The following is a 17,235-nucleotide window of genomic DNA, read 5'->3' as shown; positions in this document are numbered from 1 at the left end:
TAAAAGATTGAAAACTCAAATTTCTCTTAAAAGATTGAAGATTCGAATTTTTGCCGATTTTTTGTGAAGAATGATAACGAGATTGATTACAAGAATGATGAGTTTTGGAACTTTTTAAACTGAAACGCTCGGGCCTCGATTCCGAATACTTTAGTAGAGCTATGGAGAGCATCGTTTGAAAAGTACTATAGCGCCGTGGCATCCTCCGTATATGGGAGGAGCTGCGCCGATCGGAGTGGACGATTGCACCAATTTACATGTCTCAATCCCATGTTCGACCTGCACGCGCGAGGGAGCGAAGAGAAGAGCCTGTGGGACTTATTGAACATGTCGGGACCTAGCATCTTGCGAGGAAACGAAACCACGATAAGACTGATGAGCGGAGAAGAAGAAGGGTTTCTCGTTCGCATATTCATTAAACTCAGCGAGAATTGCTGGACACGATTGCGAGAACAACCCCTTTAATTCTGATGAAAACCAAACTTCCATCGAGATGATGAGAAAGAATCCTGATTGCTCGAGATAAATCTCCTGTTTTAATTACACAGGCCGACAAAATTTAGACCCAGAAACCAGAATATACTTTTCCTAAGGTTTTTGACGTGCTGAATTCGAATTCGAGGTCAGAATTTCTCTGGTGGCTCCGATTTTCGAGATCTTCTAACCTAAAAGTGCCCAAATCACGGTTTTTCGAGATTTTAGAGGTTATGTTACATCGCAAGGTAATTTTTTTTCATAAAACCATTAATGGGGTTCGAAAGAACTACTTTTCTTCTTTACAAAACATTTTGATTTGTCCGGATATCTTTTTTTATCTTTGAGAAATCGTTCAAATTAAGTAGTTCGACTTATTTCTAGATATTTGGAAAATGATTGATTGTTTATCAATTAGTTTATAACAAAACTTATTTTAATATACCGAATTACTATTCCGGAGCTTGTTTCCGTAGAATCCGATTCAATCATTTATTTCTTAAAAAATATTATTTTTGCAATAGTTTGTTTAAACAAATTGTTTAAACAAATTGTTTAGACAAATTAAATTTGCAAAACTAATGTCAAATTTCGAATCATCAAAACCCTTTAAAAATGTATATTTCGTGTACGTACATTATATTGTACTTACCTGATGCTATTCAATTTCCGAAAATGTCAAACTACTTAATTTAAACATTTAATTTCTCAAAGATAAAAAAAGATATCCGGACGAATCAAAATGTTTTTTAAAGAGGAAGAGTAGTTCTTTCGGATCCCATTAATGGTTTCATGAAAAAAAATTACTTTGCGATGTAACATAATCTCAAATATCTTGAAAAACCGTGATTTTTGCACTTTTAGGTTAGAATATCTCGAAAACCGGTGTCACCAGAGAAATTCTGACCTCGGATTCAAACTCAGCGCGTCGAAAACTTTCGGAAAAGTATATTTTGGGTCTGAGGTTTGGCCAAATTTTGTCGGCCTGTGTTATCATTCTATTTCAATTAATTAAATACAATAATAATTATGAATGTTTTAAATATAATTTACTAAGATGAAAGACCGTGAGAAAGCAAGTGATCAATAAATCGCTCATTGAGCACGCGATCGTCTCAGATCGTGCGGAAAAACCGCATGACAATCGAGCCCTTCGCTGCCGTTCCAACCTAGTGTAAATCTGATCAGTGGCCGAATTCATAATCGACGAGGGGGAGATAAAGCGGAGGAGATCGTTTGTGCGGGTCGATCATGACGCGACGAGGATTTCGCAAAAAAAGAGAAGCGGAGTTCCACACAACTGCGAGTAACTCTATACCCGTTGTGCGCAAACGAGCGATCAACCAAGTGGAAATTGAGGAGAAGGGTAGATTCTCTTCGTGCTCATCTTCTGTATATCGCGTTGCTCCTTAGATAAGAGGCGAGGAGGGGAAGAGACGAGAAAGAAAGAAGCAGGTATAAAACGGAAGAAAAAGGAGTACGAAAGCGAGGTGGAGAGCACTCGCGGCTTAATCCCGTAGGTATTGCCTGCAAAGGTAATGCAAGAAATCTGAGGGAAAAAAGAGAGAGAGAAAGAGAGAGAGGTGACGCGTCGAGAGAAGAAGGAGAGAGCGTATAACCGCCACCATGTAACCAACGATGGTACGTACAAGCGAACCGCCACCGCGCTCTTAAGAAAGTGGTTTGTATATTACATCGTTGTGCTGCGGTCGCAGGCAAATCGCCGCTAAAACGTTCAAGCCGCAAGATCAGCTCCCTCTCCCTGGGCTCCTTGATTCCTTTTCTTTTTCTCTCTCTCTTTTTCCTGCTTGCTACGCCCAACGTTCCTGGGTCTTCTCCTTCCGTTTGACTTCTTTTTACTCATTACACTTCAGCGACAAATGCTAAAAATGCGTGTTTTGAGAGAAACTATACTAGCATTTAATTATAATTATTGTGATAATTATTAATTGTAAATTTTGGAAATCGTCTTGATACGGAAATAGCGAGTGAATAATATGGAAAATTCGAGATTTAAAATTAATTTAAATTTAATGATTAAAATTTATTTTTATGTTTGTCCATCCAGAAGCGTGTGTGTTTAAATTCTGATACATTAATTTCAGCATCGTCGAGAATAGGAAGCCCGAGAGCCTCGGCAATCAGAGCAAGTCGGAAAAGAGCGCTGAGCAGTTCGCCATATTCAGATAGATTTGACATCGACAGCATGATTCGATTTAGCCCAAACAGTTTAGCATCCATCGTGAATGGTTCGCGAAGTAGTAGTGCAAGTGGAAGTTATGGACATCTCTCAGCTGGTAAGTAATTTTCTTATATTAGATTGAATCTCTTTTCTTACTCTAACTCCAATATATTGGATAAATAGAATCTAATTACTCAAACAATTTTGTACACAACTTGTTTATTTTTTTATAATATTCCTATGAGAGAAACTAACTAAATAAAATTCCGATGAGGAAAACTAAGTTTGTACGCGCAAATAAAACTCGTAGATGTATTTCAAATTTAATTTTATAAGAATTTATATATTAATGATACTTACTATTATTATTATTATTATTATTATTATTATTATCACCATAACACTCTACACACACATGGATATATTTTTTTTAAGAATAAAAATTGTAAATGATTAAATATTTATGTAAATTTTGGCGAAAACTCGAAGGAGAAATTCAATTCGATACAAGTATTAGATATTCAGATGTGACGAATTATGATAGATAAAACAGTTCGTGATAAAAGGCAAATATACATTCTGTCAAGAAAGTACCGGGAATTGTTAAATAAAATACACATATTTCATTTATTCATCAAAATTTATTGGGTCGCCTTCAAAGTAGGCTCCATTTGAAGCAACGCATGTATGCCATCGTTTTTTCCAATCTTCGAAACATTTCTTATAGGCGCTTTCCGGGATGGCCTTCAGTTCATGCGCCGATTTTTGTTTTATGGTTTCAAACAGGTACCCCGGAACGGCAATTTCAGTTTTGAGAAGTCACACGGTGCCAAATCTGGTGAATACGGTGGTTGTTCAAGTACATTTGTTGAATTTTTAGCGAGAAAATCGCTTACACAATCGTAGCTCGGTGAGACGGCGCATTATCGTATGCCCAAATTATCGACCAAAATCGAACGAACGGACTCATAGGACATGTTAAGTTCGTGTGCTACCTCTCGCAACACAAAATTTGAGACAAATTCTTTGTTCAATATTTTCACTCATTGTAAAAATCGGCACGCACTACTGACATCGATTGACTTAACCAGCTGTTGTAAACACACTGGTTGACAGATTCCACTCAAACTTGGCATCGTAATTAAGGACAGTTGTATCAATCTGGGAAAAAAAATTGTCATACCTTCGACCAGCGCGGGCAGTTTAAATCGACAATTTCCGATACTTTTTTGACAGAATGTACACATTGAACAGTTCCTTTAATAATTAAGTTCTTTAAGATAAACAGTAATGAGTTCGAGGTATCGATAAACAAAATCATTATATAGGCGAAGGCCCTCTTGCTCGTGAGTTAAGAGCGCCCGGTAATTTGCGATTAAATGAAGTAATTAACGAATTAAAATTCAGGCTGCGTGGCACGCCAGCCGTTTGTCGGCGTTGCATCGTTGAATAACCGCAGGATGTAGTCGCTCGTTAAATTTGCCTTCGTTGTGTACGCTATTGTGAACTACGCACGAGCTTCTCGTCATCCTTTCCTATTCATTTTACTTTCATCCTACACAAGTTCTCTACGCTATTCTAATTTACATCGTGTATAACTGGAAATCATATTTGTCAAAATTCGCTGATCATTTGTCATTTTTATTTTTAATTTAAACATGGGAATTACAACGACAATAATAATGATAATAATAAATGATTAATACATATATCGTATTATTAATATAAGTATTTTTATAAAGTTCTGTTCTCGCGCGCGTCGACGGATTCATCTAAGAGACGAGCTTGTTTGACGAATTATATGTATGCGTAGCATAATAGTTTCTTCGCGGTTACTTTACGATTTTGTAATAGCCACCAGAGGCTCGTGATTGAAATGCAAGCTTAGTCTACGTACGCCGGAAGTCCGGCGTGTCGTGCTCGGACTGTCAAGAGGACGGACATGCACAGTCCGATTTTGATATTTACCCACTATTCTCGTATTGTTACTATATTCGAGAGCTATTATATAAAACTTTAATCAAGCATTCCATGTCTATCAATCGCTGAATATTCAAGCATTTTTAGTATCTAACTATTCCTTAAAAATGAATATTTTCATCTCCAGATTTTATTATTTCTATAAAATATTCTTTCCGATCATAACGTATAAATATCGATAAATAACAGGGTTGGCATATTTTAAACAATGTGTTTAAAACTGTTTGATTAAAACTTGTTTAAAACAGTGGACACTGTTTTGTTTTAAATTGTTTTAAACTACTGTTTAGAACCGTTTAAAATATCGCAAATAAAATATATGATTATTTGGAAAAAAAATTGTAAAAAAAATAAAAAACAAACAAAAACTTATAGATGTGTATGTTGCAAAAAAAGTTTTTGTTTTAGTGTTTTTAATTTTTTATCTATATTTATGTAACATATAGATATAAAAATAATAAAATAAAAACGATAAGGTGGGAATTATTTTAGCAGAATATTTATTTCTAGATATTAAATAACAATCAATACAATAAAGATTACTTAGAAGAATATTGATTAACTTTACATTTTACATTTTAGCATTTTAAATTAATAGTATACATAACTCATAGCAGGCAAAAAAGTTCTTCTTTTAAAAAGAAGAATTGAGGTTTTTTATTTTTCTTTTATTTATAATTTATGTTGAGAGTTAAGCATGAGATTACTTAATAAGAATAGGAAAGAAACCAAAGTATTATATATTAAATATTATTAACTAGAACTTTTTTTTAGAATTACTGACCTGCTATGAGTTATGATTGAGTTGCTATTAATTTAAAATGCTAAAATGTAAAATGTAAAGTCAGTCAATATCTTCTAACTAATCTTTACTGTATTGATTGTTATTTAATATCCAAAAATATTCTGCTAAAATAATACCCATCTTATCATTTTTATTTTATTATTCATATTTTTAATAGCGTTGTCAATTTTGGCAACGTTATTTACAGTTTAACGCTAGCGAAAAATTTAAATATTTACACAGATCAAAGCTATTAAGTATTTTTTGCTTGTTTAAAACATGCTTTTTTTTGTTTAAAACATGTTTGTTTTTACTTTACTTAAAAACATAAATAAAACGAAAAACATTGTTCTAAACAAAAAAAACAATGTTTTTTGTATAAAATAAAAAAAAAAACAAGTTTTTTGCCAACACTGATAAATAATATTAAAAAACAAGACGTGTCAATAATTAATCTACTTGTCTTGTGTCGCAGCTATGAGTCCAGCGTTGGGCATGCATCCCGGTATGACGCCACATCTGCAGCAGCTACAGGCTCATCTCTTGAGGAGCGCGGCCGCAGCGGCGCTCTTACCTCACGCGCACCCCCTGCAGCCGCCTGCGCCCCCGCCGCCGCCGCCGCATCCTCATTCTCACCCTCATGCCCATGGACTATCCCCCCATTCGCAATTGTATCCCGGCGTGCCGCCCCATTCCACGTCGTCGACGACCCTGAGCCCGCACGGAGCCGTCGGGGTGCCCCCGAAGAACGAGGTAAGCGAAAGGAGAATGAGTAACCGTCCCGTTGTGCACCGGCAATTAAGTCTTTACGTTTCGGCCGTGACTTTGCCCGATCGATTATCTCGAGATGCAGCGAATGTATCGTCGCGCTCGCGGCAGACGTTAAGAGCAAGGGCGAGGGAGAGAGCGAATACGGTTGGATCGAGAACGCCATTCGAGCCGTTATTGCGAGCTGAGGTACGATATACGCTCGGTGGCCCGTCATCGATATTCATTGGGAATAAATAATCATACCCCTCCGCGTGTCCTGCCCCTCTCGTTATCCCTTTCGCACGTATCGCCCGCCTTCGCTTACCACGACGGCGACAAAGCGGAGCAACGAAGATAGATGAGAGGAGAGAGAAAGAGAGACGGAGAAAAAGATTGGGTTACTCTCGTGCGAGAGTCTTCGGGTTACAAGCAATCTCGCGCACGTTATTTCGCTCGATTCCACCCCCGTCTCCTATCCCTCCCACGCACTTTTATTTTCTCTCCCGCCTCCCGATCCTCTCCTCCTTTCATCCCTAGACTATCGTCTTCCTCGTCTTTGTTCTTCCCTCTTCACCGCCATCGTCGCGACTGGGCCTCGCACAGATTTATTTGCATCCGCGCGCATGCTGACGTAGTTTTCATCTTCTATCCCCGTTCTAGCGACGCACGCTCGCGTCTGCACTGTGTAAAGTTTACGGGTATGATTTGCATCGACTTGCAGTCTGCTCTTTGTGGTCGTGTTCCGTTCTTGTCGTCGCGTCGCGCTCGTGCCTCATAGCTACGCACCCATACGGCACAGAAATATTGCAGCAACATTGCAGAAATATTTCTTTGCAAGATTGCAACATTGCAGAAATGTTGCAAAATGTTCCTGCAATATTGCAGCAACGATAAAATGTCCGCTTGTAGAAATATTGCAGCAATGTTACGGTGCAACGTATTTGTAATATTAAAACGCGTTTTGCTACAAATGCAGACACCGTTTTAAATTTAATAAATAAACTTTGAAAATATAAAACAATGTTTAAGAAAGATAAGAAAAAATGCTTTTAAAAAAACATCTATTAATGTTTTTATTAGATGTTTATTAGATGTTTCTTAAATATTATATTTAATATTATATTTAAATATTATATTTAAATATTATATTTATCTCAATAATATTACATACAATATTTATATTATAATATTACATACAATATTTATATTATAATATTACATATAATATTTTACATACATTCGACATCAGAATATTTTAACACGTTAAATAAATGAATTATTTCCTATTTACCCATTCAATTAAGAAAAATCTTTTTAATATTCTGAAACCCAATGAAGGATCCAGATTATTAAACAAATTATTTGTTTAATAATCTAGATCCCTCATTAGGATTCAGAATATTAAGTAAATCAAGTCAGTTTATCGCCAGAAATTAAACTGACACAAGGCAAGAAATATAATTACTACATTAATCCTTTAGACCTACATTTATCCATAGACCTTATATCCATCTTAGATGAATTCGAATACGAGTTAGTTAAATTGGGTGTCGCCGCGTAGCGGCAAGTAAAGAAACACATGTTATACATTTTCGCTACGTTAAAACGTTGCTGCAACATTGCTAAAGTAATATTACAAAATAATGTCTCTGCATTATTGCTGCAACATTACACTACAGTGAGGAATATTGTAACATTGCAGCAACGTTGCAGCAAGCTTCTGTGCTGTATGGGCATACATACGTAAAAGAATTCTTATTTACTCTATAGAAAATCAAGCGCGATATATAAAATTAAATAAATCTTATATATATTATATATATATATATATATATATATATATATATATCCGGTATAAATCTTATATATATTATATATATTATATCCGGTTTCTGATTGCCTATTAAAGACGGGAGGATACAATTTCAATATTTCTTAATCTTACTGGTAATGAAAACAATTCCGAACGAACAAAATTAAATTATCGCCGTAACATATCAAAATTGCTACGTATAGAAAAATTATTCGTTGGAATATCAACGACTTATATACAAATGGGTGTCCCATTTTAAATAATACGCTCAAATATTTCCAAAACGATGCGTTAAATAAAAAAAATGTTTCAAACAAAAGTTATATGGCTCGAAGGGAGCCATCAGATGGTAGCAATGATTTGACCTTGGAGAGTCATTTGAAGGTCACATGAAGGTCACCGTCAATTTCATAAACGGAACCATCTACTTTTTATTACATATTCTTGTAACTTATCTCGAGAGCTTTCTAAAACACTATAACAAAGTATTTCTTCATTGAGTATTTTTCGAGACTTGAAATAATTTCTTAATTTTACATAAATCATATAATATCTAATAAAATATTCATTTTTCGATTACCTTACCTTTTTATGTACAAAATAATGAGAGAAATCAATTGGTTTAAAGAAAAAATATAGTTGTTTAAAAAAAAAAATGTAATTTTAATTGCAAATGGGACACCCTGTATGTCATCTGTTGTCTTTTTTCTCTAGAAATATGTCGCGTTATGAACAGAAAACTCGATACACGATATTTTTACTATTTTTATTATTATTTCTTTTTTGTAAAGTCCACTTAAGTAACTTTTGAATCAGAGAATTTAACTAGTTTTTAAATGGCAGAAAGAGGCAAAAATAAAATATTATACTTCAGAAAATTAAATGCGATAAAATTAGAAACGTAACATTTTACATTTCTATTTCGATTTCCATCGATCCGCTTTCGCCTAGCCAATAATACTTGAATACTTATCGCCTGTCAACCTGTATCGCTAGTAAATCGCGATACATCCACGTGGAGCGCAGAGGAGAAACCTGTACGCGTGCACAATCAGGTATTTGTAGTTACGTCTGTATCAGAGTACGTAAAGAAGGAAGTAAGAAAGGAAGAGGGAAAGAGAAGCAATACGAAGGATTTGTAGTACTTTGCATCCGATCAAATAAATGCGTTTTAATAAGCGTGACAATTGTGTATTGTCACGTGACGCAATTTTCATTTATGATAAATCGATATAATTTTAAAAAAATGCTTGAAATTCAAATTCAATTATTTCGAACCGTTTATTAGAAAACTACGCTATATTTCGGTGTGTAATAACAAGGGAGAGGGCTCTATTAGAATTAGAAGTATTACATTCCAAGTATTTGTGATGGAAGATAGACAGTACTTCTTATGTAACATTTTTTGCATGTGCAGAGCGTAGAGTCATGCAGGAAAGCGTCGGAATCATCTACTCGCTCGGTGACAGCCGAAGCTGACACCTCGTCAAGACGGACCGCCACCAAAGTCAAAAGGGAACCAGCGACAACTACCACCAATGCAACCACGACCACCGTCCCACCGACCCATCCTCAAGGTCTCAGTCCGAGCGAAGACCTCAGAGACGAACCTGGTGACTTTATCGAAACGAATTGTCATTGGCGAGACTGCAGTCTCGAGTTTCCTACACAGGTGATATAGATGTGCTGAAAAACAGTCTGTTAATTTATGAATGTCTACTAATCTTTTATCTCAGTTAATATTTATTAATGTATTATCTCTATGCTAATAAGCATCATGAATAATTATAACCCAGGTAGCAAAATGACGTATTTTGAACGTTATATGACGTCATTAAAACGTTAATAAGATGTTATTTGACGTCATTCTGCTACCTGGGAATCTCTTAATATAATCTTTATATTGTAATTTTCTTCGAAGATATTTTTAAAAAAGAATTTAATAAACAAGATTAATCTTATGGGATTGAAATATCTCTTCAATTATTTTGAGAATTAAAATGACAGATGATATCAGTGATATCTTATGAAAGATGTTGCTTCTTATTCGTATTAATTTATGCATTTCTTTCTTTAAACCAGGACGATCTGGTGAAACATATCAACACCGATCATATACACGCCAACAAGAAGAGCTATGTTTGCGGTTGGGAGGAATGCTCGAGGGAGGAAAAACCCTTCAAAGCTCAGTATATGCTGGTCGTACACATGAGAAGACACACGGGAGAAAAACCTCACAAGTGTACCGTAAGTTAAAGTACTTACTCCCGGATGAGCGAAAGCTTTTTGCATTAATCAATTACGTATATTCTGACGCGTACAAACGTTAACAAAGCGACTAAGAAATTTCATAAATATCACTATTCAACGCACGTTTTATTCTCATTGCTGATTGTTAAAAAATCAATTTAAATATTAAAATATTATCTCATAATATTGATGAAATTAATCTTATCTAATAAATAATCATACTAAAATAATCTTATCTAATAAATATTAATAAATATTAAAATAAATACTATAAAATAAAAATAAGTATAAAATAGTATCATCCAAAAATTATCTAATAATTTAAAAACATTTTCATTTTTCATTTCTTTTTTTTGTGTATCGGCCGTAAAGTATATTTTTGCCCTCTAATATATATCGAAATAATTCTATACTTCACAAGAAGAATTAAATCCGGAAACACTTAACAAGACTTTGCATAGACGAACAGCATTCGAACAGCATCGATTAATTTAATATCTCTCGATGTTTTTTGCTCCATTTGTGACACTCGCGAATGTCTACGAAATCAAAATTTATAATTAATCGGCACTCTTTTCAGATTACATATATGAGTACATGTATATATTTGGGAACGAAATTTTCCGAGATAATTCGAAATTTTTGCGAGAGATATCGATCGCTGATCAAGCAAGTTAATCGACGCACCTCTATTAAAGAATATTAAAATATTTGAATATCGAACTATTCGAATATCAAAGGAATCGTTCGCGTATGCACATGCCATCCGCCATACTTCTGCCATTGTTACGCGTGACGCGTGGGGCGCGAAAATTCCGAGAAACGATGCGACGAGACAAACGAGCGAGATCATTCGTTTCGATTAATCCAGTCCTCCTCGACATTTTTTCTCTCAGCCCTTATATTCTGCATGCGGGAATGAGTGCTGTCATTGGATAACTAAATGTCGAATTATACTAAGGAAAAAAAATCTGGTTGCATTAATTAGAAATCTACTAGATTCAACCAATATGTCTGTTGAAAAATGGACGAATCAGAGTTCCTTTAGGAATTACCAGATGTGTATGATTAATTGCTTGCTGATAATTTTTCTTGATGATAATACTAAAAAAAATGGCATCACTATGTCCATATTTAGTTAATAGAGTAAGAAGGTTTATAGATCTAATTAGAAAATACCAAATCTTTAGTAAAGTCTATTAAACATTCTAGTTGTAAAAAATCGAGTTTTATCGTGATAATTAGAAGTTTTGCTTGGTTTAATCAAAATGCCTTCTATCATATATGTCTTGTTGGTACAATCAAACAATTTTTCTGAGTGTGGGAAAGTATATCCGAGATGATCTTTTATATCAAAACAGTTTCTCTCGACGTTGATTATGAATATCGATAGAGAAAGAGAGAATTAAATACAGTTGCACGGATTAATTCAAAGATACAATCATTCACCACACTAAATTATGCACTTTCGATATTGAAATTTTGAACGCGGAATTTATGAATATAAATGGATCATGAAACACGATGAAGTTCACCGAATGACGCGAACTAACTATATTAGATATGGCATGAAGTAAGAGGTAAGGCGATGTAACTACACAGATTGAAAGTGGTAATGAAAAATGTTCTGTGTAGGGCCAGGGGGTTAATTGTATTACATTATTAAGTGAAAATTACAAAAGTAAGCAAATTTACTAGATGTTGACTAATGAAATTATAAATATTCTAGTATATTTGCTCATTTTTTGCAATTTTCACCAAGTTGTGTGATACATAATCGACCTCCGGGTTTATTGAATGTAATAGCTTACAACATTTTATCTCCTTAAAATGGCAGATAGTGACTTAAAAAAGTTAAAAATTATTTATATTAATATTTGGATAATTACACTTAGAAAATATATTTATTCTAATTATTAATATTATAAAAGATATTGCATAGCTAAATTTATATTAATTTATTCGACATGTTAACAATTTTGCGTTATAAAAATAAAAAATTTTGCTAAAGTTAATGCTAAAGGAAATATTACAATTTTTTTTTCAAAAACTTTATAATATATAAATTACAAAAAAAAATTTTAGAATATACTTACTTTAAAATTTATTATTAAGATTTGATAGACAAACTCAACACTTAATACAATTAAAAACAATATGACATAATTCAAAATGTGACTACACCATACTCTTACTTCTTGGATATGGCAAGTATAGATTGCGCATCGATATGTGTAGTGTTGTATCTTGATTTATCAAGTGTATAGAGTTTGTATATCAAATCTTGATATACATTTTAAAATAAGTATATTCTAAATTTTATTTTTTTTCTAATTTATTTGATGTTATAAGATTTTGAAAAAAAAAATATAATATTTCCTTTAGCAAAACTTTAAATAATTTAATTTAACTTTATATTAACTTTAGCAAAACTTTTAATTTTATAACTTAAAATTGTTAACATGTCGAATAAATTAATAGACATAAATTTAGCTACGCGATATCTTTTATGGCATTAATAATTAGAATAAGTACATTCTGTCAAGAAAGTACCGGGAATTGTTAAATAAAACACACATATTTCATTTATTCATCAAAATTTATTGGGTCGCCTTCAAAGTAGGCTCCATTCGAAGCAACGCATGTATGTCATCGTTTTTTCCAATCTTCGAAATATTCTTATAGGCGCTTTCCGGGATGGCCTTCAGTTCACGCGCCGATTTTTGTTTTATGGTTTCAAAACGGGTATCCCGAAGCGGCAATTTCAGTTTTGGGAAGAGAAAGAAGTCACACGGTGCTAAATCTGGCGAATACGGTGGTTGTTCAAGTACATTTGTTGAGTTTTTAACGAGAAAATCGGTCACAATCGTAGCTCGATGAGACGGCGCACGTCTCATGCCCAAATTATCGACCAAAATCGAAGAACGGACTCATGGGACATGTTAAGTTCGTGTGCTACCTTTCTCAAGCTGGAATGACGGTCTTCGAATACAATTTCCTTTACTTTTTCGATGTTATTTTCGGTCAAACTTGTCGACGGGCATCCAGAACGAGGCAAATCTTCGACGACTTCTCGACTCTCCTTGAAGGCTTTGTACCATTCATATGCACGGGTTTTTGATAGTACTGAATCACCATAAGCCTTCTGCAACATCTTCAATGCATCAGCACACGAAATTTCGTTCACAACACAAAATTTGAGACAAATTCTTTGTTCAATATTTTCACTCATTGTAAAAATCGGCACGCACTACTGACATCGACTAACTTAACTAGCTGTTGTAAACACACTGGTTGACAGATTCCACTCAAACTTGGCATCATAATTAAGGACAGTTGTACTAATCTGGGAAAAAAAATTTTCATACCTTCGACTAGCGCGGGCAGTTTAAATCGACAATTCCCGATACTTTTTTGACAGAATGTATATTTTCTAAATGTATCCAAATATTAACATAAATAATTTTTAACAATAATAATTTTTAACATTTTTATGTCACTATTCATCTGCCATTTACAATTTCAAGATGGCGACAAAATGTTTTAAGCTATTCCATTTGACGAACCTGGCTCACGGAACACTTTTCATTGCCACTTTCTATGTAGTTACATCGTCAGAGTAAGGGGACTCTTCTCAATAAGCAAAATGTTAGCAGATTGGCAGCAGATTGGCAGCAAATTCGATCAGAATTCCACATCAGAATCGCAGCCATCTGTGTCCGCATTAAGCTTTTGTTTTGATGATAGAGTCTGTAAAACATAACCTGTCAACAAACTGTCGGCAGAAATCGAGCAGGATTTGTGCGTGCAATTTGATGTTAGATTGTCAGCAGAAACCGAGCAGAATCTGCGCATGCAACCTGATGGCAAATTGACAGCAGAAACTGCACAAGATTTGCGCTTACTTTTATTAATGTTATATAAATGCAACAAAATTGATTATTACAAGTGCTAAATAACAATATTATCGGCAAGTTAATTACAATTTTCTTCTAAAATTACATATATGTCATATATTATATCGTAATATAAGTTAATGTTATATCGTAGCTATATCTCATATAGTGAAGGATTAATTCAATTTAATTAAATTAATAATAAAATAAATGATAAAAGTAAATGTAACTTGTAAAACTTGAGATGTAATTTATTTAGAATTAAATTCTTGCTTTGTGCCTCAAATAGGCAGTACATGAATAATTTTCCATTTATCATATTCATTCCAATCAGTTTAATATTTTGAATCTCATCTGCTTGTATCAGATATCAAAAATTAAAGTGATAGAAATTAAAATGATAATTATTATATTTTTAGTCTTTTATTCATATTCGCGACTTTATATATATTTCTGACAGAGATTACGAGAAAGTACAGCTCACGTAGCGGTAAGTGAAGGAACTATTGAATCATGCAAACTCTATTCCGTTTCTGCCGTCAATCTGCTATCAGAGATTGTATGCGCAGATCCTGCTCAATTTTTGTTATCAATTTGCTATCAAATTGCACTTCACAGATCCTGTTAAATTTCTGCTATCAATCTGCCGTCAGTTATATCTGCAGGCTTTACTCGATTTCTGCCCATAATTTGACATTAAATTTCATTGCGCAGATCCTGCTCGGTTTCTGACGACAATCTGTTGTCAAATTGCGTCGCATAGATCCTGTTCAATTTCTGTCATCAATCTGCTGTTATATCAGCAGGCTCTACTCGATATCTATCGTGAATTTGATATCAAATTCACTGCGCAGATCCTGCTCGGTTTCTGCAATCAATCTGACAACAAACTGTTTTGTACAAGTCCTGCTCTGTTTCTGTCACCAATCTTCTATAATCATTTTATACAACTTCTGTTCGATTTCTGCGAACAATCTGACATTAAAGTGCATTACTCAGATTTTGCTCGATTTCTGCAACTAACCTGATCTCAAACTGTTGTGCAGATTTTGCTCGATTTCTGCAACTAATCTGCTATGATAATTTTAAACAAATCCTGTTCAGTTTCTGCTATCAAATTATGTCAACAGATTTTGTAACATTTCTGCTGACATTCTGTTATCATTATTTGATAAAACAAATTTTTTATACAATCTGCAATCTTACTGTTGATAAAAATTTGTAGCAGAAATTGACAAAATCTATTTGAACAGACTTTGCTGACTAGGTTACTTCATGGAAGAGACCGAGATATTTTTCTTTCTCTAACAATAAGATATAACAGCTGTCTTATTACATTGTGTCATTATATTCTCAAAATAAATAAATAGACTTTTCTTTGAATCTTGATGATCGAGTCTCTTTAGGGCTTATCCAGACAGATTTGTATGGACGCATAATGCATATGCATAAAGAAATTAACCAATTAAATGGATAATGTATAGGACGCCATATTGTTATTTTCTTCATTTTAGATGAATAATGAGTCAACTTTTCCATGCACATATGCATACATATTTATGCAATTTATTTTTTTATAGTTAATATAGAATACGTGCAATCTATATAACATACGGTATTTATAGAACCGTATGACTGATGTTTTGAATTCAGGTACGTGAGTCGCGGTTAATCTGGATACGTGTTTACGATGCATCTCTCATATGAAAATGTAATATAAAAATGCGAATATAATAATTAGACTAAAATAAAAGATTGAGTCATTTTAATTTTCAATTATAAAACAACGATTTCTGAAGAAAATTGTTTTTCTTTATATATTTGTTTTTGTACGCCGACGTTTAAACTAGTTATTTGATGTTCAAAAGTTATAATTTTTTAAGATAAAATCTTAATGCCACAATAATTCTTCTCGTTAATGCAATTAATTAAATGTTTTTTTGAACAGTTTGAGGGTTGTTTCAAAGCTTATTCGCGATTGGAAAATCTCAAGACTCATCTCAGGTCTCATACGGGCGAGAAACCGTATACTTGCGAATATCCAGGCTGCAGCAAAGCTTTCAGTAATGCCAGCGACAGAGCGAAGCATCAAAACAGAACGCACTCCAATGAGGTAAGTATCATTTTCTTATCCTCTTCAGCTGCTCATACCGAAAGAAAGGAGATTTAAACAGAATAAAATTTGTATAAGAGAGATATAAATGCTGGTTAGTATGTTATTTTATATATCAATAGTCGACAGATACTTCAGATTGTCTTTCGATATCTACAATCATTGCCTAGACAATTCTATTTAATCGCATTATCGAAATTCTTGCTTGTCAGAAACCGTACGTCTGCAAAGCTCCTGGTTGCACAAAGAGGTACACGGATCCGTCGTCTCTGCGAAAGCATGTCAAGACAGTTCATGGCGCCGAGTTCTACGCAAATAAGAAACACAAAGGTGGCGGTGGTGATGGCGGTGGTAGCGACGAGGCAGGTACAGGCGGTCACAGTCCTAGTAGAAGCGAAGATCTTCATCCAAAAACTCCTAGCCTCTCAAGTCCAAGCGTCAAGTCCGAAAGTGAAGCCAATAGTCCGCCTAGTATGATGCAGCAACAGGGCAGCCCATTGGTAGGCGGTTGTAACGACGAGGTCGCTGGAATAGGTGCTCTTACCGGCGATGGAATCGCTCTTGCCGAAGAGCCGTGGAACGAAGAACCGGATGATTTAGATATCGCCGATCTTCCTGTAGCACTACGTGCCATGGTGAGTCTTTCGGATTGCTTTCTAAATCATGCTCTCTAAGTTTTAAGGTTTTTTTTTAAGATAAAGAAGGATAAAGAAAGGGTGTCAATAAGGCCGTTTTTTGGCTCACGTCGTTCCAAATTGTGGCATTTTCTTCCTGCCGATGTATCTTACAACCTCCTAGAACCGTTTGCTCTCCGAGCAATTAGAGACTGAGAACGGGCAACTTGAAATCTCAAAAATCAATGGGATTTTTCACATGATGAGTGCTGGTCTCAAATATTTTTTCACAATATATGATTTCGAATATATATTGCATTCGCAAAATGATCTAATCCCTTAAAAGCAAGTTTGGGCTTATAGTAGTATCGTCCGATTC

At 34.4% G+C, this 17,235-nt stretch overlaps 1 protein-coding gene across 2 annotated transcripts in view; it reads left to right on the top strand.

The window, feature by feature from the left end:
- Window positions 1-17,235, top strand: part of LOC105252092 (transcriptional activator cubitus interruptus) — a 135,378-nt gene that overhangs the window by 115,205 nt on the left and 2,938 nt on the right. For both annotated transcript variants that reach the window (XM_025406494.1, XM_025406495.1), the window contains exons 4-9: window positions 2,580-2,771; window positions 5,896-6,173; window positions 9,401-9,655; window positions 10,066-10,230; window positions 16,078-16,242; window positions 16,455-16,877. In XM_025406494.1, coding sequence (XP_025262279.1) covers window positions 2,580-2,771; window positions 5,896-6,173; window positions 9,401-9,655; window positions 10,066-10,230; window positions 16,078-16,242; window positions 16,455-16,877 — 1,478 coding nt within the window. The remainder of the gene's footprint in view (window positions 1-2,579; window positions 2,772-5,895; window positions 6,174-9,400; window positions 9,656-10,065; window positions 10,231-16,077; window positions 16,243-16,454; window positions 16,878-17,235) is intronic.

The sequence above is a fragment of the Camponotus floridanus genome, unplaced genomic scaffold (genome assembly GCF_003227725.1).
Source record: "Camponotus floridanus strain SB8 unplaced genomic scaffold, Cflo_v7.5 scaffold146, whole genome shotgun sequence".
NCBI classification, from domain to species: Eukaryota; Metazoa; Arthropoda; class Insecta; order Hymenoptera; family Formicidae; genus Camponotus; species Camponotus floridanus.
The sequence above is the reverse complement of the archived record's forward strand: the minus strand, read 5'-3'. Positions and strand labels throughout refer to the sequence as shown.